The sequence below is a fragment of the Mya arenaria genome, chromosome 8 (genome assembly GCF_026914265.1).
Source record: "Mya arenaria isolate MELC-2E11 chromosome 8, ASM2691426v1".
NCBI classification, from domain to species: domain Eukaryota; kingdom Metazoa; phylum Mollusca; class Bivalvia; order Myida; family Myidae; genus Mya; species Mya arenaria.
This window is the reverse complement of record NC_069129.1, coordinates 56,096,804-56,120,250: the sequence shown is the minus strand read 5'-3', so window position 1 is coordinate 56,120,250 and position 23,447 is coordinate 56,096,804. Positions and strand designations below refer to the sequence as shown.

Below are 23,447 nucleotides of genomic sequence, written 5' to 3'. Positions count from 1 at the left end.
CTCCATTACCTAAGTCTATATATACTAACGTCTTGAGTCTGGGTGTGAGACTCTACACTCAGAACTTCACTACTCCATTACCTAAGTCTATATATATTAACGTCTTGAGTCTGGGTGTGAGACTCTACACACAGAACTTCACTATTCCATTACCTAAGACTATATATATTAGCGTCTTGAGTCTGGGTGTGAGACTCTACACACAGAACTTCACTACTCTATTACCTAAGTCTATATATACTAACGTCTTGAGTCTGGGTGTGAGACTCTACACACAGAACTTCACTACTCTATTACCTAAGTCTATATATACTAACGTCTTGAGTCTGGGTGTGAGACTCTACACACAGAACTTCACTACTCTATTACCTAAGTCTATATATACTAACGTCTTGAGTCTGGGTGTGAGACTCTACACTCAGAACTTCACTACTCTATTACCTAAGTCTATATATACTAACGTCTTGAGTCTGGGTGTGAGACTCTACACACAGAACTTCACTACTCTATTACCTAAGTCTATATATACTAACGTCTTGAGTCTGGGTGTGAGACTCTACACTCAGAACTTCACTACTCTATTACCTAAGTCTATATATACTAACGTCTTGTGTCTGGGTGTGAGACTCTACACACAGAACTTCACTACTCTATTACCTAAGTCTATATATACTAACGTCTTGATGTCTGGGTGTGAGACTCTACACTCAGAACTTCACTACTCCATTACCTAAGTCTATATATACTAACGTCTTGTGTGTGGGTGTGAGACTCTACACATCAGAACTTCACTACTCTATTACCTAAGTCTATATATACTAACGTCTTGAGTCTGGGTGTGAGACTCTACACTCAGAACTTCACTACTCTCATTACCTAAGTCTATATATACTAACGTCTTGAGTCTGGGTGTGAGACTCTACACACAGAACTTCACTACTCTATTACCTAAGTCTATATATACTAACGTCTTGAGTCTGGGTGTGAGACTCTACACACAGAACTTCACTACTCTATTACCTAAGTCTATATATACTAACGTCTTGAGTCTGGGTGTGAGACTCTACACACAGAACTTCACTACTCTATTACCTAAGTCCTATATATACTAACGTCTTGAGTCTGGGTGTGAGACTCTACACTCAGAACTTCACTACTCTATTACCTAAGTCTATATATACTAACGTCTTGAGTCTGAATGTGAGACTCTACAAACAGAACTCCACTACTCTATTACCTAAGTCCTATATATACTAACGTCTTGAGTCTGGGTGTGAGACTCTACACACAGAACTTCACTACTCTATTACCTAAGTCTATATATACTAACGTCTTGAGTCTGGGTGTGAGACTCTACACACAGAACTTCACTACTCTATTACCTAAGTCTATATATACTAACGTCTTGAGTCTGGGTGTGAGACTCTACACACAGAACTTCACTACTCCTATTACCTAAGTCTATATATACTAACGTCTTGAGTCTGGGTGTGAGACTCTACACACAGAACTTCACTACTCTATTACCTAAGTCTATATATACTAACGTCTTGAGTCTGGGTGTGAGACTCTACACACAGAACTTCACTACTCTATTACCTAAGTCTATATATACTAACGTCTTGAGTCTGGGTGTGAGACTCTACACACAGAACTTCACTACTCTATTACCTAAGTCTATATATACTAACGTCTTGAGTCTGGGTGTGAGACTCTACACACAGAACTTCACTACTCTATTACCTAAGTCTATATATACTAACGTCTTGAGTCTGGGTGTGAGACTCTACACACAGAACTTCACTACTCTATTACCTAAGTCTATATATACTAACGTCTTGAGTCTGGGTGTGAGACTCTACACACAGAACTTCACTACTCTATTACCTAAGTCTATATATACTAACGTCTTGAGTCTGGGTGTGAGACTCTACACACAGAACTTCACTACTCTATTACCTAAGCCTATATATAGTAACGTCTTGAGTCTGGGTGTGAGACTCTACACTCAGAACTTTCACTACTCTATTACCTAAGTCTATATATACTAACGTCTTGAGTCTGGGTGTGAGACTCTACACACAGAACTTCACTACTCTATTACCTAAGCCTATATATACTAACGTCTTGAGTCTGGGTGTGAGACTCTACACACAGAACTTCACTACTCTATTACCTAAGTCTATATATACTAACGTCTTGAGTCTGGGTGTGAGACTCTACACACAGAATTTCACTACTCTATTACCTAAGTCTATATATACTAACGTCTTGAGTCTGGGTGTGAGACTCTACACACAGAACTTCACTACTCCATTACCTAAGTCCTATATATACTAACGTCTTGAGTCTGGGTGTGAGACTCTACACACAGAACTTCACTACTCTATTACCTAAGTCTATATATACTAACGTCTTGAGTCTGGGTGTGAGACTCTACACACAGAACTTCACTACTCTATTACCTAAGTCTATATATACTAACGTCTTGAGTCTGGGTGTGAGACTCTACACACAGAACTTCACTACTCTATTACCTAAGTCTATATATACTAACGTCTTGTGTGTGGGTGTGAGACTCTACACACAGAACTTCACTACTCTATTACCTAAGTCTATATATACTAACGTCTTGAGTCTGGGTGTGAGACTCTACACACAGAACTTCACTACTCTATTACCTAAGCCTATATATACTAACGTCTTGCGTCTTGGTTGAGGCTAAACACTCAGAACTTCACTACTCCATTACCTAAGTCTATATATATACTAACGTCTTGAGTCTGGGTGTGAGACTCTACACTCAGAACTTCACTACTCCATTACCTAAGTCTATATATACTAACGCCTTGAGTCTGGGTGTGAGACTCTACACACAAAACTTCACTACTCTATCACCTAAGCCTATATATACTAACGTCTTGCGTCTTGGTTGAGGCTAAACACTCAGAACTTCACTACTCCATTACCTAAGTCTATATATACTAATGTCTTGAGTCTGGGTGTGAGACTCTACACACAGAACTTCACTACTCTATTACCTAAGTCTACATATACTAACGTCTTGAGTCTGGGTGTGAGACTCTACACACAGAACTTCACTACTCTATTACCTAAGTCTATATATACTAACGTCTTGAGTCTGGGTGTGAGACTCTACATACAGATCTTCACTACTCCATTACCTAAGTCTATATATACTAACGTCTTGTGTGTGGGTGTGAGACTCTACACACAGAACTTCACTACTCCATTACCTAAGTCTATATATACTAACGTCTTGTGTGTGGGTGTGAGACTCTACACACAGAACTTCACTACTCCATTACCTAAGTCTATATATACTAACGTCTTGTGTGTGGGTGTGAGACTCTGCACACAGAACTTCACTACTCTATTACCTAAGTCTATATATACTAACGTCTTGTGTGTGGGTGTGAGACTCTACACACAGAACTTCACTACTCCATTACCTAAGTCTATATATACTAACGTCTTGAGTCTGGGTGTGAGACTCTACACACAGAACTTCACTACTCTATTACCTAAGTCTATATATATTAACGTCTTGAGTCTGGGTGTGAGACTCTACACACAGAACTTCACTACTCTATTACCTAAGTCTATATATACTAACGTATTGAGTCTGGGTATGAGACTCTACACTCAGAACTTCACTACTCCACTACCTAAGCCTATATATACTAACGTCTTGAGTCTGGGTGTGAGACTCTACACACAGAACTTCACTACTCCATTACCTAAGTCTATATATACTAACGTCTTGTGTGTGGGTGTGAGACTCTACACACAGAACTTCACTACTCTATTACCTAAGTCTATATATACTAACGTCTTGTGTGTGGGTGTGAGACTCTACACACAGAACTTCACTACTCCATTACCTAAGTCTATATATACTAACGTCTTGAGTCTGGGTGTGAGACTCTACACACAGAACTTCACTACTCTATTACCTAAGTCTATATATATTAACGTCTTGAGTCTGGGTGTGAGACTCTACACACAGAACTTCACTACTCTATTACCTAAGTCTATATATACTAACGTATTGAGTCTGGGTATGAGACTCTACACTCAGAACTTCACTACTCCACTACCTAAGCCTATATATACTAACGTCTTGAGTCTGGGTGTGAGGCTCTACACACAGAACTTCACTACTCTATTACCTAAGTCTATATATACTAACGTATTGAGTCTGGGTATGAGACTCTACACTCAGAACTTCACTACTCCATTACCTAAGCCTATATATACTAACGTCTTGCGTCTTGGTGTGAGACTCTACACACAGAACTTCACTACTCCATTACCTAAGCCTATATATACTAACGTCTTGCGTCTTGGTTGGGGCTAAACACTCAGAACTTCACTACTCTATTACCTTAGACTATTTATACAGGCCTTAGTATATATAAGCTTAGGTAATAGAGTAGTGACGTGTTGTGTGTAAATCCTCGAATTCAGACTATCACCCAAGATTGAGATTCCAAGATATGATGAAGCTGGTTTTGATATTTTATGAAGTATGAAAAGGGAAAAAACGTTTTCAAAAGCATATATTGTTGTAGTTAATAACTTATTATATTTTATTAAGAAAACTACAGAAAGATACTACCTTGTTTTCATTCACTATTGTCATAAATGTATAGTTGACCTTTTCTTGATTTTTTTTTCAGGCCGAGTTCATTTGCTGATAACAAACAAATTCAATAAAACGAAAAGGGTTCCATTTAAAAACGACAAGTTAGTTCAAATAAAAAATAAACTCTAATGAAATTAACTTTAAATCAAGTTTAATTAAAAGATAAAACTATGGCTATATTTATGTTTCTTTATCATTTATAAAACCATTGAACATGTACATCAATTTCAGCTGAGGAGAAAGTCACAATGCGCTAGTTAAGATGCACTGAGCATTCAAGATACTTGGATTAACGTCCGTGTTTGTCGGAACCGAAACTACAACTAAAAGATGCACTGAGCATTCAAGATACTTGGATTAACGTCCGTGTTTGTCGGAACCGAAACTACAACTAAAAGATGCACTGAGCATTCAAGATACTTGGATTAACGTCCGTGTTTGTCGGAACCGAAACTACAACTAAAATAGTGAGTCATATATTTTCAGAAAACATTCTAGAAATGATATAAAAGAGATGGAATAGATAAACGTTTGTGCTTTCCATCTTCAACATCTGGAGTTACATGATCACAATGGCTACTGTTCTCCTTAAGCCGTCTGAGATAAGATTCTCACAAGACAGTATAAGCAACAAGTTTTCGGGTGCGATACAGAACAGTTATATCGGTGATGTACTTGATCAAATTTACAATGGCGACATAACATTTCTTAAAAACAAAATCCTGGCAAACATGAAAGTGGGTTGCTGGAATAAACCCGGATACGATCAGCTTTGGTTCACCGTTAACAACAGAAGCCTTTGGGTGCTGAAAGAACTCGAGCTACTGGGAAAAATAAACGGTCAAATCCAAATACAAATTGATCCGCATCATATCGACGCAAAGCGTTTTACTACTAAAAACAAAGGGACAACAGTTATTGTCCGGCAAAGACCAGTAGGAGGAACCAGGGCACAGCCTGCTGAGTTTTGGGCATATAAACAGCCGCCAGTTATTGGAGCCACCCAGTACGGTGCGGGTATGTTCGCGCCAGCCAGCCTGTTCGGTGCGGTAGCGGCCTTATTCGGTGAAGGCGGACTGTACGTGGAAGAGGATGATGGATATGATTCCGACGAATATTATATCTAAGGGCGATTAATCGGGGAGGAATCGTGTTTAGTCGGACTTGTGGCATCGGCGATCCTCGTTGGATCATTTTTGATCGATATACGTGAGCGTTGTTCCATGAACGCAAAAGAACTTGTTCGATCATAAGAAAATGCCAACGCATATTTCTTTGTTTATACTTTTTCAAGTAATTAAAAGAACATCAATTAGAACTGATGAGTTTAATTTCATTTTTGTAACATTACGTCGGACAATAATTTCATTTTAACATTGTATAAATCAAATATGGTTGTTTACATGGTTTAGATTTCTTTTTGAATTTCAAAATATATGTGTGATCATACTTCTATAATTCACCAATCGATTGTAACCACACCCTCCCTCCAGGCCCGCGAGTATGCCGGGGAAAATGGCTCGTGTGTTAACCTTCCAGGTGGCCCCGCAGTGACTGCGGTGGTTTTGTTCTCGCGAAAAAAATAGCGGGGAATGGGCCTAACATAGGAAGCCTCTGGGGTGCATGGGCTTCGCTAGGGATTTTACCAGCAGTTTTTTTTCTCGAAGGGCGGGGATTTTACCGGGGATTGGCTTGACCGAAAACAAAGTCCCCGCTATTCCCCGGACCTTGGGGGCGTGGTTACAATTGACTGGTGCACAATAGACCACTCAGCATATTTTATAAATATACGATTAGGCTGCCGTACATTTCAGTAATTTGCCTCAAAGTATTTACCGCCATTCTTCATGGTACTTTTAACATACATCAATACATTGTGTATTTTACAGTCGAAACTCGTTGGCTCGATATCCGCGTTGGCTCGAATCAGATTAAAAGGACCGATTTTTTTACTATTTGTTCATATAAAATTCGATCGGATGGCTCGATATCTTGAGGGTCGATATTTCTCCACGCTCGAATACATTTTCGCGGTCCCAAGTAAGATTTTCACACTTTGTTTTGTTTGCTTGGGTCGATGTCATTTTCGCTGGTTCAGTTAAGAATCTCACATCTTGATTTGTTTGCTTGGCACAAGGCGCTTATCTATTAAAATTGCTTGACTGGTGTTATAATTATTATCAAATTTAAATGGTTTAACAGTTTGAATAAACATGCCATCACTTTAAGTTCTGTCTCTAATTGTTATCCATCTATAAATTTCTATGCATTTTGATATAACTTATAAGCAATGTTTGTGTTACCCACTGTTCAAAATTGCTTGTTGGTTCTTTCCGTATAAATGTATTTTTATAATAAATAAAAAAAATCCAATGATATTTTCTAGGTATCGAATAAGTCATGTTACGAACTTTACGATGTGTAACAATCTCTTATACGTACTCTTCTCTTCTCTTGCTGAGATAGCGTAGCAAACGAGGTAAACAGACTTTTTGTAACGAATAAAAAAAATAGCATTCTGTAAGCAATCCCGCTTGGCTCGAAATTCTCGCGGCTCGAAGTATTTTTGCCGGTCCCTAGAATATCGTGCCGTCTGGGTGTGAGACTCTACACACAGAACTTCACTACTCCATTACCTAAGCCTATATATACTAACGTCTTGAGTCTGGGTGTGAGACTCTACACACAGAATTTCACTACTCTATTACCTAAGTCTATATATACTAACGTCTTGAGTCTGGGTGTGAGACTCTACACACAGAACTTCACTACTCTATTACCTAAGCCTATATATGCTAACGTCTTGAGTCTGGGTGTGAGACTCTACACACAGAACTTCACTACTCTATTACCTAAGTCTATATATACTAACGTCTTGTGTCTTGGTGTGAGACTCTACACACAGAATTTCACTACTCTATTACCTAAGTCTATATATACTAACGTCTTGAGTCTGGGTGTGAGACTCTACACACAGAACTTCACTACTCTATTACCTAAGCCTATATATACTAACGTCTTGAGTCTGGGTGTGAGGCTCTACACACAGAATTTCACTACTCTATTACCTAAGTCGATATATACTAACGTCTTGAGTCTGGGTGTGAGACTCTACACACAGAATTTCACTACTCTATTACCTAAGCCTATATATAGTAACGTCTTGAGTCTGGGTGTGAGACTCTACACTCAGAATTTCACTACTCTATTACCTAATTCTATATATACTAACGTCTTGAGTCTGGGTGTGAGACTCTACACACAGAACTTCACTACTCTATTACCTAAGCCTATATATACTAACGTCTTGAGTCTGGGTGTGAGACTCTACACACAGAACTTCACTACTCTATTACCTAAGCCTATATATACTAACGTCTTGAGTCTGGGTGTGAGACTCTACACACAGAATTTCACTACTCTATTACCTAAGTCTATATATACTAACGTCTTGAGTCTGGGTGTGAGACTCTACACACAGAACTTCACTACTCCATTACCTAAGCCTATATATACTAACGTCTTGAGTCTGGGTGTGAGACTCTACACACAGAATTCCACTACTCTATTACCTAAGTCTATATATACTAACGTCTTGAGTCTGGGTGTGAGACTCTACACACAGAACTTCACTACTCTATTACCTAAGCCTATATATACTAACGTCTTGAGTCTGGGTGTGAGACTCTACACACAGAACTTCACTACTCTATTACCTAAGTCTATATATACTAACGTCTTGTGTCTTGGTGTGAGACTCTATACACAGAATTTCACTACTCTATTACCTAAGTCTATATATACTAACGTCTTGAGTCTGGGTGTGAGACTCTACACACAGAACTTCACTACTCTATTACCTAAGCCTATATATACTAACGTCTTGCGTCTTGGTTGAGGCTAAACACTCAGAACTTCACTACTCCATTACCTAAGTCTATATATATACTAACGTCTTGAGTCTGGGTGTGAGACTCTACACTCAGAACTTCACTACTCCATTACCTAAGTCTATATATACTAACGCCTTGAGTCTGGGTGTGAGACTCTACACACAAAACTTCACTACTCTATCACCTAAGCCTATATATACTAACGTCTTGCGTCTTGGTTGAGGCTAAACACTCAGAACTTCACTACTCCATTACCTAAGTCTATATATACTAATGTCTTGAGTCTGGGTGTGAGACTCTACACACAGAACTTCACTACTCTATTACCTAAGTCTACATATACTAACGTCTTGAGTCTGGGTGTGAGACTCTACACACAGAACTTCACTACTCTATTACCTAAGTCTATATATACTAACGTCTTGAGTCTGGGTGTGAGACTCTACATACAGATCTTCACTACTCCATTACCTAAGTCTATATATACTAACGTCTTGTGTGTGGGTGTGAGACTCTACACACAGAACTTCACTACTCCATTACCTAAGTCTATATATACTAACGTCTTGTGTGTGGGTGTGAGACTCTACACACAGAACTTCACTACTCCATTACCTAAGTCTATATATACTAACGTCTTGTGTGTGGGTGTGAGACTCTGCACACAGAACTTCACTACTCTATTACCTAAGTCTATATATACTAACGTCTTGTGTGTGGGTGAGAGACTCTACACACAGAACTTCACTACTCCATTACCTAAGTCTATATATACTAACGTCTTGAGTCTGGGTGTGAGACTCTACACACAGAACTTCACTACTCTATTACCTAAGTCTATATATATTAACGTCTTGAGTCTGGGTGTGAGACTCTACACACAGAACTTCACTACTCTATTACCTAAGTCTATATATACTAACGTATTGAGTCTGGGTATGAGACTCTACACTCAGAACTTCACTACTCCACTACCTAAGCCTATATATACTAACGTCTTGAGTCTGGGTGTGAGACTCTACACACAGAACTTCACTACTCCATTACCTAAGTCTATATATACTAACGTCTTGTGTGTGGGTGTGAGACTCTACACACAGAACTTCACTACTCTATTACCTAAGTCTATATATACTAACGTCTTGTGTGTGGGTGTGAGACTCTACACACAGAACTTCACTACTCCATTACCTAAGTCTATATATACTAACGTCTTGAGTCTGGGTGTGAGACTCTACACACAGAACTTCACTACTCTATTACCTAAGTCTATATATATTAACGTCTTGAGTCTGGGTGTGAGACTCTACACACAGAACTTCACTACTCTATTACCTAAGTCTATATATACTAACGTATTGAGTCTGGGTATGAGACTCTACACTCAGAACTTCACTACTCCACTACCTAAGCCTATATATACTAACGTCTTGAGTCTGGGTGTGAGGCTCTACACACAGAACTTCACTACTCTATTACCTAAGTCTATATATACTAACGTATTGAGTCTGGGTATGAGACTCTACACTCAGAACTTCACTACTCCATTACCTAAGCCTATATATACTAACGTCTTGCGTCTTGGTGTGAGACTCTACACACAGAACTTCACTACTCCATTACCTAAGCCTATATATACTAACGTCTTGCGTCTTGGTTGGGGCTAAACACTCAGAACTTCACTACTCTATTACCTTAGACTATTTATACAGGCCTTAGTATATATAAGCTTAGGTAATAGAGTAGTGACGTGTTGTGTGTAAATCCTCGAATTCAGACTATCACCCAAGATTGAGATTCCAAGATATGATGAAGCTGGTTTTGATATTTTATGAAGTATGAAAAGGGAAAAAAACGTTTTCAAAAGCATATATTGTTGTAGTTAATAACTTATTATATTTTATTAAGAAAACTACAGAAAGATACTACCTTGTTTTCATTCACTATTGTCATAAATGTATAGTTGACCTTTTCTTGATTTTTTTTTCAGGCCGAGTTCATTTGCTGATAACAAACAAATTCAATAAAACGAAAAGGGTTCCATTTAAAAACGACAAGTTAGTTCAAATAAAAAATAAACTCTAATGAAATTAACTTTAAATCAAGTTTAATTAAAAGATAAAACTATGGCTATATTTATGTTTCTTTATCATTTATAAAACCATTGAACATGTACATCAATTTCAGCTGAGGAGAAAGTCACAATGCGCTAGTTAAGATGCACTGAGCATTCAAGATACTTGGATTAACGTCCGTGTTTGTCGGAACCGAAACTACAACTAAAAGATGCACTGAGCATTCAAGATACTTGGATTAACGTCCGTGTTTGTCGGAACCGAAACTACAACTAAAAGATGCACTGAGCATTCAAGATACTTGGATTAACGTCCGTGTTTGTCGGAACCGAAACTACAACTAAAATAGTGAGTCATATATTTTCAGAAAACATTCTAGAAATGATATAAAAGAGATGGAATAGATAAACGTTTGTGCTTTCCATCTTCAACATCTGGAGTTACATGATCACAATGGCTACTGTTCTCCTTAAGCCGTCTGAGATAAGATTCTCACAAGACAGTATAAGCAACAAGTTTTCGGGTGCGATACAGAACAGTTATATCGGTGATGTACTTGATCAAATTTACAATGGCGACATAACATTTCTTAAAAACAAAATCCTGGCAAACATGAAAGTGGGTTGCTGGAATAAACCCGGATACGATCAGCTTTGGTTCACCGTTAACAACAGAAGCCTTTGGGTGCTGAAAGAACTCGAGCTACTGGGAAAAATAAACGGTCAAATCCAAATACAAATTGATCCGCATCATATCGACGCAAAGCGTTTTACTACTAAAAACAAAGGGACAACAGTTATTGTCCGGCAAAGACCAGTAGGAGGAACCAGGGCACAGCCTGCTGAGTTTTGGGCATATAAACAGCCGCCAGTTATTGGAGCCACCCAGTACGGTGCGGGTATGTTCGCGCCAGCCAGCCTGTTCGGTGCGGTAGCGGCCTTATTCGGTGAAGGCGGACTGTACGTGGAAGAGGATGATGGATATGATTCCGACGAATATTATATCTAAGGGCGATTAATCGGGGAGGAATCGTGTTTAGTCGGACTTGTGGCATCGGCGATCCTCGTTGGATCATTTTTGATCGATATACGTGAGCGTTGTTCCATGAACGCAAAAGAACTTGTTCGATCATAAGAAAATGCCAACGCATATTTCTTTGTTTATACTTTTCAAGTAATTAAAAGAACATCAATTAGAACTGATGAGTTTAATTTCATTTTTGTAACATTACGTCGGACAATAATTTCATTTTAACATTGTATAAATCAAATATGGTTGTTTACATGGTTTAGATTTCTTTTTGAATTTCAAAATATATGTGTGATCATACTTCTATAATTCACCAATCGATTGTAACCACACCCTCCCTCCAGGCCCGCGAGTATGCCGGGGAAAATGGCTCGTGTGTTAACCTTCCAGGTGGCCCCGCAGTGACTGCGGTGGTTTTGTTCTCGCGAAAAAAATAGCGGGGAATGGGCCTAACATAGGAAGCCTCTGGGGTGCATGGGCTTCGCTAGGGATTTTACCAGCAGTTTTTTTTCTCGAAGGGCGGGGATTTTACCGGGGATTGGCTTGACCGAAAACAAAGTCCCCGCTATTCCCCGGACCTTGGGGGCGTGGTTACAATTGACTGGTGCACAATAGACCACTCAGCATATTTTATAAATATACGATTAGGCTGCCGTACATTTCAGTAATTTGCCTCAAAGTATTTACCGCCATTCTTCATGGTACTTTTAACATACATCAATACATTGTGTATTTTACAGTCGAAACTCGTTGGCTCGATATCCGCGTTGGCTCGAATCAGATTAAAAGGACCGATTTTTTTACTATTTGTTCATATAAAATTCGATCGGATGGCTCGATATCTTGAGGGTCGATATTTCTCCACGCTCGAATACATTTTCGCGGTCCCAAGTAAGATTTTCACACTTTGTTTTGTTTGCTTGGGTCGATGTCATTTTCGCTGGTTCAGTTAAGAATCTCACATCTTGATTTGTTTGCTTGGCACAAGGCGCTTATCTATTAAAATTGCTTGACTGGTGTTATAATTATTATCAAATTTAAATGGTTTAACAGTTTGAATAAACATGCCATCACTTTAAGTTCTGTCTCTAATTGTTATCCATCTATAAATTTCTATGCATTTTGATATAACTTATAAGCAATGTTTGTGTTACCCACTGTTCAAAATTGCTTGTTGGTTCTTTCCGTATAAATGTATTTTTATAATAAATAAAAAAAATCCAATGATATTTTCTAGGTATCGAATAAGTCATGTTACGAACTTTACGATGTGTAACAATCTCTTATACGTACTCTTCTCTTCTCTTGCTGAGATAGCGTAGCAAACGAGGTAAACAGACTTTTTGTAACGAATAAAAAAAATAGCATTCTGTAAGCAATCCCGCTTGGCTCGAAATTCTCGCGGCTCGAAGTATTTTTGCCGGTCCCTAGAATATCGTGCCGTCGAGTTTCGAATGTATTAGACAAGATAGCATCTAGTATGAACTTTGTGTAAATCCTTTGTAAGCGCTGGGGTTACTGAATAAAGCATCAGACCGTTACTTGTATCAACGCTGGCTTAAAACATTATTTTCACATATGGATTAATGGAACCGTTTAACAACATGCAAATAACCAAACGATAAGGGGAAAATAAGTTAAAAAAAATGTTTTTGCTAAAAGCCTTGGGGTTTTGAAAAATGGTTTCACTACATAATTTTAGAATTATAGCCTTAAAGATCAACCATTTTGACCACCACGCCTGCCGCCATAGTATCGTAGGAATACATGGCCACAACGTTTAGAAGACACCAGCTAGTACAAAAATATCACCATAATTTCTTTTTATTGACACTTAAAGCTGCACTCTCACAGATTGAACGTTTTGACAACTTTTTCATTTTTTGACTTGGAACTAGCCAATTTTTTGTGAAAATCCATGGAAACCAGTTATATAAGACTGCTGAAAAAAAATTAGATCGCAGAGCTTTATATTTAAGTTCAAAAATTGATGTCTTATGCATTTTTCTTAAACCGTTAGTAACGGTTAGTAACGGTTAGTAAACATTACTTTTCGAACGGATTTATGAAAGTCCGCGATCTGATCTTTTGTCAGCAATCTTTTATCATTGGTTTGCAAATATTTACGTAAAAATTTGCTCTTTCCATGACAAAAAATAAAAAAAGTTGTAAAAATGGCAAACCTGTGAGAGTGCAGCTTTAAACCTTTCAACTCCTTATCTTACATAAATACGATAACTGCTAAGAAATTTCGGAGAAAACCATTGTCGTTTATTTCCAAATCGGTTTTACAGCCCTTAATTAACAGCAACGAAATATGACAAGCTTGACAGAGATGCCTGAGCAGTTACGATTGGGTCATACTCGTCCAGAGTCCGTACATACAGTAATGAGCGGTATCAGTGTGTTTATACCACGTGATAAATTGCGTCATAATTGCTACGTCGGAAGGAGATATTTTGATTTGAAAAAATACTTTAAACAAAGATATCTTCACTATTTCTTCACCATTTTAAATGAAACGTAGCGCAGTCTACGTCGCTTACGGAGCCCTACCTTCAGTCTTTTACCAGAAATTGATAGCGAGTTTAGTTTCTTAAAACACTTCGACAAACCTTTTCATAATACGGCCGTCTGACGGAGCTCTGTCAAAACATTATTTTGGAAACTAATGGCCTCATCAAATTTCGGAAATAAAACAAATGCGGGGCTCTTTAAGCGGTATATATTGCCCTTTGTTTCATTTAAAAAGGTTTTGTAAATGAAAAGTTATCTTTGATTTAAGTCTTCATTTTAAGCAATGTTTTGCCTTCCGACGTAGCATATATGACGTAATTTATCACGTGGTATACACACACTGGGTATATGGCAGACGGATACCTTTGACGGTTGATGGAATTCAAACTAAGTTGTGAGACGATCAAATATCAGCAGCAGCTTAATTAGCCTACAACATATTCTGCGGCGTATTTGATGCCTTGCAACAATACTAAGATATGAATTATTTTGATATGCGATGTACAAAGATTCTGACAATAAACTCAGCTTATAAGCAGAACATAAAGAGCTAAATACAGCATCCAACTTAAAATGCAAACTCTCGTCCGTTTTACCAAGTCAATCTAGGGGCATACGTCGAATCCTATTTAATATTAATTCATAAATATAACCCTTTCTGCGTAAAGGCGTGCTGTGTCACTGGTCACATGTGTACAACATTGTAGATTTCATGTTCATATCATCTATATCAAGATATTTTATCGGCGAACACCGACATTGTCGAACACCGACATTGGCAAACACCGACATTGTCGAACACCGACATTGGCAAACACCGACATTTGCGAACACCGACATTGGCGAACACCGACATTTGCGAACACCGACATTGGCGAACACCGACATTGGCGAACACCGACATTTGCGAACACTGCGAACACCGACATTGGCGAACACCGACATTGTCGAACTCGTTTCTGTCACAGTCAGGAAACAGATCTAAGAAAAGTTTTTAAATTCAACAAAAGTGTTTCACTGAATGTTGAAATCATATTTTTATAACATTGTTATTTATCCTGTCGAATGTAGTTGGATGATGTCAAAAAGCTAGAAAACAGACATTTAAACACACGGTTTTCCAGCACGCTCGATTTCAACGTAATGTCTATTCGGTGTGCAAAAAATATATTAAATATCATTAATTGTCTTTCTGATTTACCCCGAAGCCTTGTGATGGTTATGAAGCGATACCAGATTGGCAAATACAAAAGGATAAACCAGTGTGATGCCGTTTAGTTTTTTATTAATTATTGGCATTCTTTCTCATTTCGAAATATCATTGCGAGCAGTCAGTGCCACGAGGCGGACCACAAGCCTATGCCCGAGATTTACGATCTTTTAGACTGTACGCTATTGAAGCTGGAACAACAGCGGACCAGGCTTGCCCTTCAATAGATCTGGTGCAAGGATTTAAATGTTCCCATTCCAATTACGGGTCCTCGAAAGGAATGGGTTTTTTAATCACTACTTCCCCGTGTCGAGTCTGTGTTATTTGCGGGCATGCTGCCTTTCTTGGTGGTGGTAACAGTATCTCGTGCTCCTCCTAAATTTAACGGTCTTGCGATGGGCAAAAGTTGGAGAGTCACCATAAGAAGCATCGCCCGAGAGCGACGCATCGGTTTTGGATTTAGGTCGGAACTCTATTGCATGCTAATATTAGCTCTATAATCCCCACAGATCTCCAAGTAGGCTTTTACTGTATAAGGAACCATAACTATTTTTGAGCCATTCGCAGTTAATCAATGTAAAGGCATGCATGGCTTAATATTTGAGGCAACCATATGACTACCAGCAGGATAAATCTGGTAGCTTATATACTTTTATATGGCATTCATGGATTTGTCTTTGCACGATTCCGCCAATGCTATCATCGGTATGACAACAAGGCGTTCCGTTCAAACAGCTATTAAATGAGAGGTAACAATAACAGCGAGCGTAACAATGTGAGTTTGACTGTTAACATGAACTTTATTTATAGATGCACTATTACTCCCAAATAAGATTGAACACATTTAATACAATTGTTTTAATATACCAAAAAGGATGGACAGATGTCGAAAACAGTTATGCTTATGAATGATAACGAGTTAAATACAAAAGAAATGTGCAGAAAACACGGTATTGCTACCTTAAAAAACCATAGCATATCGCAGTAAATCTTTTAGCATTCACCAATCATTTAATATTTTTGTGGTTTTCAGCTATTAAATACACGGTTATATTATTGTTAATAGTTATTAAAAGATTCCATAAATGCATTATTTAGTAAGAAGTTAAAGGTTTATCACTCAAACATTATGTTTGTTTTACATGTGTATGTAATGATTTTGAATAAGAGTGTCACTTTAATGATTATGATAATACAATACATACAAACAGGGGTTTTAAAACGGGTTTGTTTACGGATAAGGGGCCCATTCCTAAAGCATGATAAAGGGACTTACACCCCTTTAAAATTGTTTCCAAGTTGTTTATATTCATATGAAGGTACTTTTAACTGTGTTTGATGTACATGTCCGAGCAAAAAGTAATCTCAAATGTACAATAGTCTAAAGTTTATCCTGAAATTTTGAACCCCTGATACAAAACAAACAATAGAACGCAGTGTTATAGACCTATTTAATCAACCAATGCATCACAGTACGAGTTAACAATTCAACAACAAAATCAGGAAAGAACAAGCACTTTTGGTCACCCATGTATCAATTATACATACAAGTTGGTTGTCAAGTTCTTTCTGAAATTGTAAGGAGTTTGCTATTTATTGTGTGGGTTTTTTTTCAATCTGTTTTCTGTGACAAAGTGTGCATTTTTGATTTAGAGAAAGAATGATTTAGTATATGTTAATAGAAGAATGATTTAGAAGATGTTAATGCTGTACTATACAAAACATGTCATTTACAATGGTACATAAATGTCCATATTCCATGGTAAGCAGGCAACATATGCATGATATTACTATGAACGCATGATAGACCTATGAATGAATGATAGAACCATGAACTCATGATCAATATATGAACGCATGATGTAACCTCAACGTATGTTAGAACCATGAATGCATGATAGTTACGAGAACACATGATGGAACCTCAACGCATGTTAGAACCATGGATGCATGATAGTTACGAGAACACATGATGGAACCTCAATGCATGTTAGAACCATGAATGCATGATAGTTACGAGAACACATGATGGAACCTCAACGCATGATAGAACCATGAATGCATGATAGTTACGAGAACACATGATGGAACCTCAACGCATGTTAGAACCATGAATGCATGATAGATATAAAAACACATGATGGAACCTCAACGCATGTTAGAACCATGAATGCATGATAGATATAAGAACACATGATGGAACCTCAACGCATGATAGAACCATAAATGCATGATAGATATAAGAACATACAAGATATTAGGCAAGAAGGTATTACTGTTTTTGGGGTTGACACAGATTTGATTATCGGCAAACGACCCAATCACAGGTAAATGATGTCCCCCTGCGTAAACTAATATCAAATGACTCAATAAAATGTCAATAGTTAGTTGTAGGCACTTCGTAGATCTAAGAATGTATGATAGCTCTATGAAGGCCTGATACATCTATGAATGTATGATAGCTCTATGAAGGCCTGATACATCTATGAATGCATGATAGCTCTATGAAGGCCTGATACATCTATGAATGCATGATAGCTCTATGAAGGCCTGATACATCTATGAATGTATGATAGCTCTATGAAGGCCTGCTACATCTATGAATGTATGATAGCTCTATGAAGGCCTGATACATCTATGAATGTATGATAGCTCTATGAAGGCCTGATACATCTATGAATGCATGATAGCTCTATGAAGGCCTAATACATCTATGAATGCATGATAGCTCTATGAAGGCCTGATACATCTATGAATGCATGATAGCTCTATGAAGGCCTGCTACATCTATGAATGTATGATAGCTCTATGAAGGCCTGCTACATCTATGAATGTATGATAGCTCTATGAAGGCCTGCTACATCTATGAATGCATGATAGCTCTATGAAGGCCTAATACATCTATGAATGCATGATAGCTCTATGAAGGCCTGATACATCTATGAATGCATGATAGCTCTATGAAGGCCTGCTACATCTAAGAATGCATGATAGCTCTATGAAGGCCTGATACATCTATGAATGCATGATAGCTCTATGAAGGCCTAATACATCTATGAATGCATGATAGCTCTATGAAGGCCTGATACATCTATGAATGCATGATATCTCTATGAAGGCCTGATACATCTATGAATGCATGATAGCTCTATGAAGGCCTGATACATCTATGAATGCATGATAGCTCTATGAAGGCCTGATACATCTATGAATGCATGATAGAACTATGAAAGCATGGTAGAACTATGTATGCATGCGAGATCTATGAATATAGAAGATATTAGGCAAATATATATATAAAAAAATTGTGTTGACACATGTTTGATTTTCAGAAAAACAAGAGCTGTCACAGTATGCGACGAATGCCCCCGAATGTGACATTGACCTACGAACAAGGTCAGTACATGAAAAGTTGATATTGCCTTTACGTGTCAAATACATATGGCAAATTATTTTAAATTGCCTCTGAACATAAAAAATACCACCCATACTTGACAACCTACACTGTTATGTCCTTATATTCAGAATTCCCTTGTGAATAAACACTTAGTGTATCTTTCACCTTAGAGGTAGGGACACGGGTTTTGCACACGACACGTTGTCTTTGTATGTGGAACACATGTAGCAAGTGATTTTAAAATATGTCCATACAAGGGAATGTAACAGCCCTGACACGACAACCTATCCTCTATGTCCTTATATGCAGCACTCCATTGTAAATAAACACCAAGTGTGACCTTGACCTTTGAGGTAGGGACACGGGTCTTGCACGCGACACGTTGTCTTGGTATGTGGAACACATGTGGCAAGTTATTTAAAAATCTGTCCATACAAGAGAAGGTTACAGCCCGGACACGACAACCTATACTCTATGTCCTTATATGCAGCACTCCATTGTGAATAAACACTAAGTGTGACCTTGACCTTTGAGGTAGGGACACGGGTCTTGCAGGCGACATGTCGTCTTGGTATGTGGAACGCATGTGGCAAGTGATTTTAAAATCTGTCCATACAAGGGAAAGTTACAGCCCGGACACGACAAAATATACTCTATGTCCTTATATGCAGCACTCCATTGTGAATAAACACTAAGTGTGACCTTGACCTTTGAGGTAGGGACACAAGTCTTGCACGCCACACGTTGCCTTGGTATGTGGAACACATGTGTCAAGTTATTCTAAAATCTGTCCATACAAGGGAAAGTTACAGAGCCGGACGGACGGACGGACGGTGCGATTTTAATATGCCCACCTTCGGGGGCATAAAAATCCCCATCACAGACACGACTCATTTGTCAACTGATAGTTAGCCCCGGCAGATGATTCAAGCAATAAAGACACATAAAATAGGATATATTATAAATAAACTCACTTTGCTGATACCAATGTTAAATGAGTTTACAATGAAGCAACATTTTCTGGATGATTTATTTGCATCATTTGTTAAATAATCATGAGTATTGATCATGAATAGCTCAACAATATTCCTTTATGTTTGAACTATATCAAAACATTTTACAGCACTGTTTTTATTCTGAAATATCAGTAATAATTCAATTATAACGTTTGCACCAATATAATTAATCACAGTTTCTTTCTCCCTTGTTTTTACAAAATTGTGATATTGTCACATTAAGACCTAAGTAACTTAGTGTATAGAAATGTGATAGAGTAAGAACTTATACCTTATACTTACACAATCATTTTTAACAAGATAAAGAGAACAAAACACCCTCGATTTTTATTCTACAAATATGTTTCAACATGTGTAGGGTTATTTTCCTAAGCAAATGACATAACAAAAATATTTCACAGGTAAATCAATACAAAACAATTCTGTAACAGCAAAAAAAATACATGTTTGAATAAACATTAACAAAAGTTATAAACACAGTATGACACCTCCGTTGTCTTCTTTATGACATACTTGGATGGGGATAATTGCTAGTTTCAGTGTATGACAGCAACATATATCACCGAGAGAGAACTAAACCTTGTAACGTATGGGCATCTCTACCACAGTGAAAATATTTATTACTCATGTTCACAATGAAAATATATTGCATTCTTACACTGAACCAATCAATCTCTATTTATTTCATCTTTCTAATTCATCAAATTCAATTCATACATGTATTGATAACATGGGAAAATCTACCTTCACTTAAACAAATTGTCATTGACATCATGCCAGAAATGACTTCATCAATATTTTCTTCCCAGCTGTGTATGTGATTCAAGTTCCAAGTTTAGTGAAACCTGGTAATTAGTAAAATTGAGGGAAACAGTGAAATCATGTTTCTATAAACTCTCTGTATCAACTTATTATTGTCAATAAACCATGGAAAAGCATGTAATAAAATAATGCAACACTTCTTTCTGAGATTCATGTAAACTGAATGCATAATCATATGGAGTATATAAGGTTTGAAAACCATCTATACATACATTTTAATGTTAGGAAGCCAAATGAAATCCTATAAACTTAATGTATGCATCAACAGCATCTATTGCTTCACTAAAACAGGACAGTTGTGATAATATAACTTATGTTGTTTAATGAGACAGACAAAGTTTTAGTTCAAATGGAAAGGCTATTTAAACTAACTTTAAATTACGTTTTAATTCAAGACCCAAAAAAGCTATATCATTTTTAACAAAAAAAAACTAGAAAAACCACATCTGTTTCTGCCGATGAGAAAAGTAATTTTTGTATTAATATAACAAAATGCACTAGGTCTGGTTATTTCAGAATGAGCAGACTAGGGGATACAGGATACTGCATAGTGCTATAGGAAGAAAAAACATAGAAGGTTTGGTAATTAAAGCTATAGATAACATCATGATTTTCAATCAGTATTAATCACTTTTATCTGATATAGAGACAATGCTGGTAAAGCACTAACAACATCATAGTTGTAAATTCAAACATGTTGATGGGTAATAAAGCTGCACTCTCACAGATTGAACGTTTCAACAACTTTTTTTTTATTTTTTGTCTTGGAATGAGTCATTTTTGGCAAAAATGTATGAAAACCAGTTATATAAGACTGCTGACAAAAAATTAGATCGCAACTTTTTATATTTGAGTTCAAAAATTGATGTTTTATGCAATTTTCTTAAACCGTTAGTTACGGTTTAAGCCATAAAACATTAATTTTCGAACAGAAATATGAAAATCTGCAGTCTGATCATTTGTCAGCAATCTTTTATCATTGGTTTGCAGATATTTATGCAAAAATTTGCTCTTTCCAAGACAAAAATAAAAAAAGTTGTAAAAACGGTATATCTGTGAGAGTGCAGCTTTAACACGTTTTCGCTACATCTATAGGAATGTTCTTCTTATGAAAGAGAAAATATGAATAAACAAAAATAGACAAGAAATGTTATCATAAACAATCATTTTTTTACACATACAAATTATGATTCCCAATCATTACCAGCATACATTCTATCAAATAACACTTTTTGAAAAAGCGATATACACAATAACAAAATCATTTACAAATAATGCTTTTTGAAAGTTGCTTTTTTAGTAATTATACCAACTTGGCCCACCAACTGGGCCATATCTAAGTCTGAGTTAAAAGACATTCTTATCTATATCTAAAATAACTGGCCCTACAATTTTGTTCACATCTGCTTCCGAAATCATATATATTCCAATTCTTAAATAACATTATTTAACTCAGACTCAAGCAAACTTTAAACGAAATCTTCAAAAAATTAAGGTTGGCAAAAATTGTAAAAAAAATTGTAAAATATCTTATTATAAACATCTTTCTTTTTTTAAATAGCAATTTTACATGGAAATAAAGATGGCAAGCTGTGTGTGTAGAGTCTTAAACCAAGACTCAAGTAATAAGTAAATTTAGGCTTAGGTACTATATTAGTTAGGTATAAAAAATAAACATTTCTTGAAAAAAAAACATACTTTAATGCTGCATTACATTAATATTGAGTATAACAATAATATTTTAAGCTAATATTTTCTGTAGTTTTTCACATTAACATTATAACAAAACTGCTTAACAAATAAAATAACATTAAACACTTTTTTTGTAAATCTGTTTCAATATTATGCAAAAACTATGTTATTTTCAGTATTACTCTCACTATTTAAAAAATACATTTCAAATACACTACAAAAATACAAAAAATACATCTTTTATTTCAGTTCGCCATCATGTATACATTGATGATGTTACATCTTACGTATATATTCCTTCTAGAAAGTAACTTTTATTATTGTAACTAAAAGAATAGGAAAAGTTTCTTCTCAATTTAGAAAAATATTCAAATGAAAGGTATCAACAAAATCTTGTGAAGTTTAAATCCCCTCAAACAACAAAATCTCATTAAGTTTTACCGCCTCCCAAAACAATCAAACCACCTTTCACGGATACATTTGTTCAAAGACATGTGAGCGTTATTTGTTTTTCTGTGCTGCTGTAACACGTTTAGTCACTCGGCCACAAGTAATGCCGACAATAAATATCACACCAATAATGGTCATTAAAACACCGTAGATATAGTTGCGTGCTGGAGACTGCATGATCTGTCCATGGAGATCCTCTATTGTCTCTATTGGGGCAATCTGAAGTAAAGCAATAACAACACTGTCAAGGTACTTGTGAAACAATGACGACACTGTCGAGATATTCATAAATCAATAACTACACTGTTTATGTACTTGTGAAACAATAACAACACTGTCAAGGTACTCTTAAAACACTTAAAACAATAACAACACTGTCAAGGTACTCATGAAACAATAACAGCACTGCCAAGGTACTCATGAAACAATAACAGCACTGCCAAGGTACTCTTGAAACAATAACAACACTGCCAAGGTACTCATGAAACAATAACAGCACTGCCAAGGTACTCGTGAAACAATAACTGCACTGTCAAGGTACTCGTGAAACAATAACAGCACTGTTAAGATACTCGTGAAACAATAACAACACTGTCAAGGTACTTGTGAAACAATAACAGCACTGTCAAGGTACTCATGAAACAATAACAGCACTGTCAAGGTACTCGTGAAACAAT

The 23,447-nt window shown here is 36.9% G+C and overlaps 1 protein-coding gene and 1 long non-coding RNA gene across 2 annotated transcripts in view; one reads left to right on the top strand and one right to left on the bottom strand.

The window, feature by feature from the left end:
- Positions 1-10,551: 10,551 nt before the first annotated feature.
- On the top strand, positions 10,552-13,207 carry LOC128243908 (uncharacterized). The gene is made up of 2 exons (XR_008262933.1): positions 10,552-10,619; positions 10,750-13,207. It is a non-coding gene; the product is annotated as an uncharacterized LOC128243908 (long non-coding RNA).
- A 3,620-nt stretch (positions 13,208-16,827) lies between these two features.
- The window catches only part of LOC128242815 (Golgi apparatus protein 1-like), a 43,316-nt gene continuing 36,696 nt past the window's right edge, over positions 16,828-23,447 (bottom strand). The window contains exon 25 of the mRNA XM_052960158.1: positions 16,828-22,989. Coding sequence (XP_052816118.1) covers positions 22,822-22,989 — 168 coding nt within the window. The 3' untranslated portion in view covers positions 16,828-22,821. The remainder of the gene's footprint in view (positions 22,990-23,447) is intronic.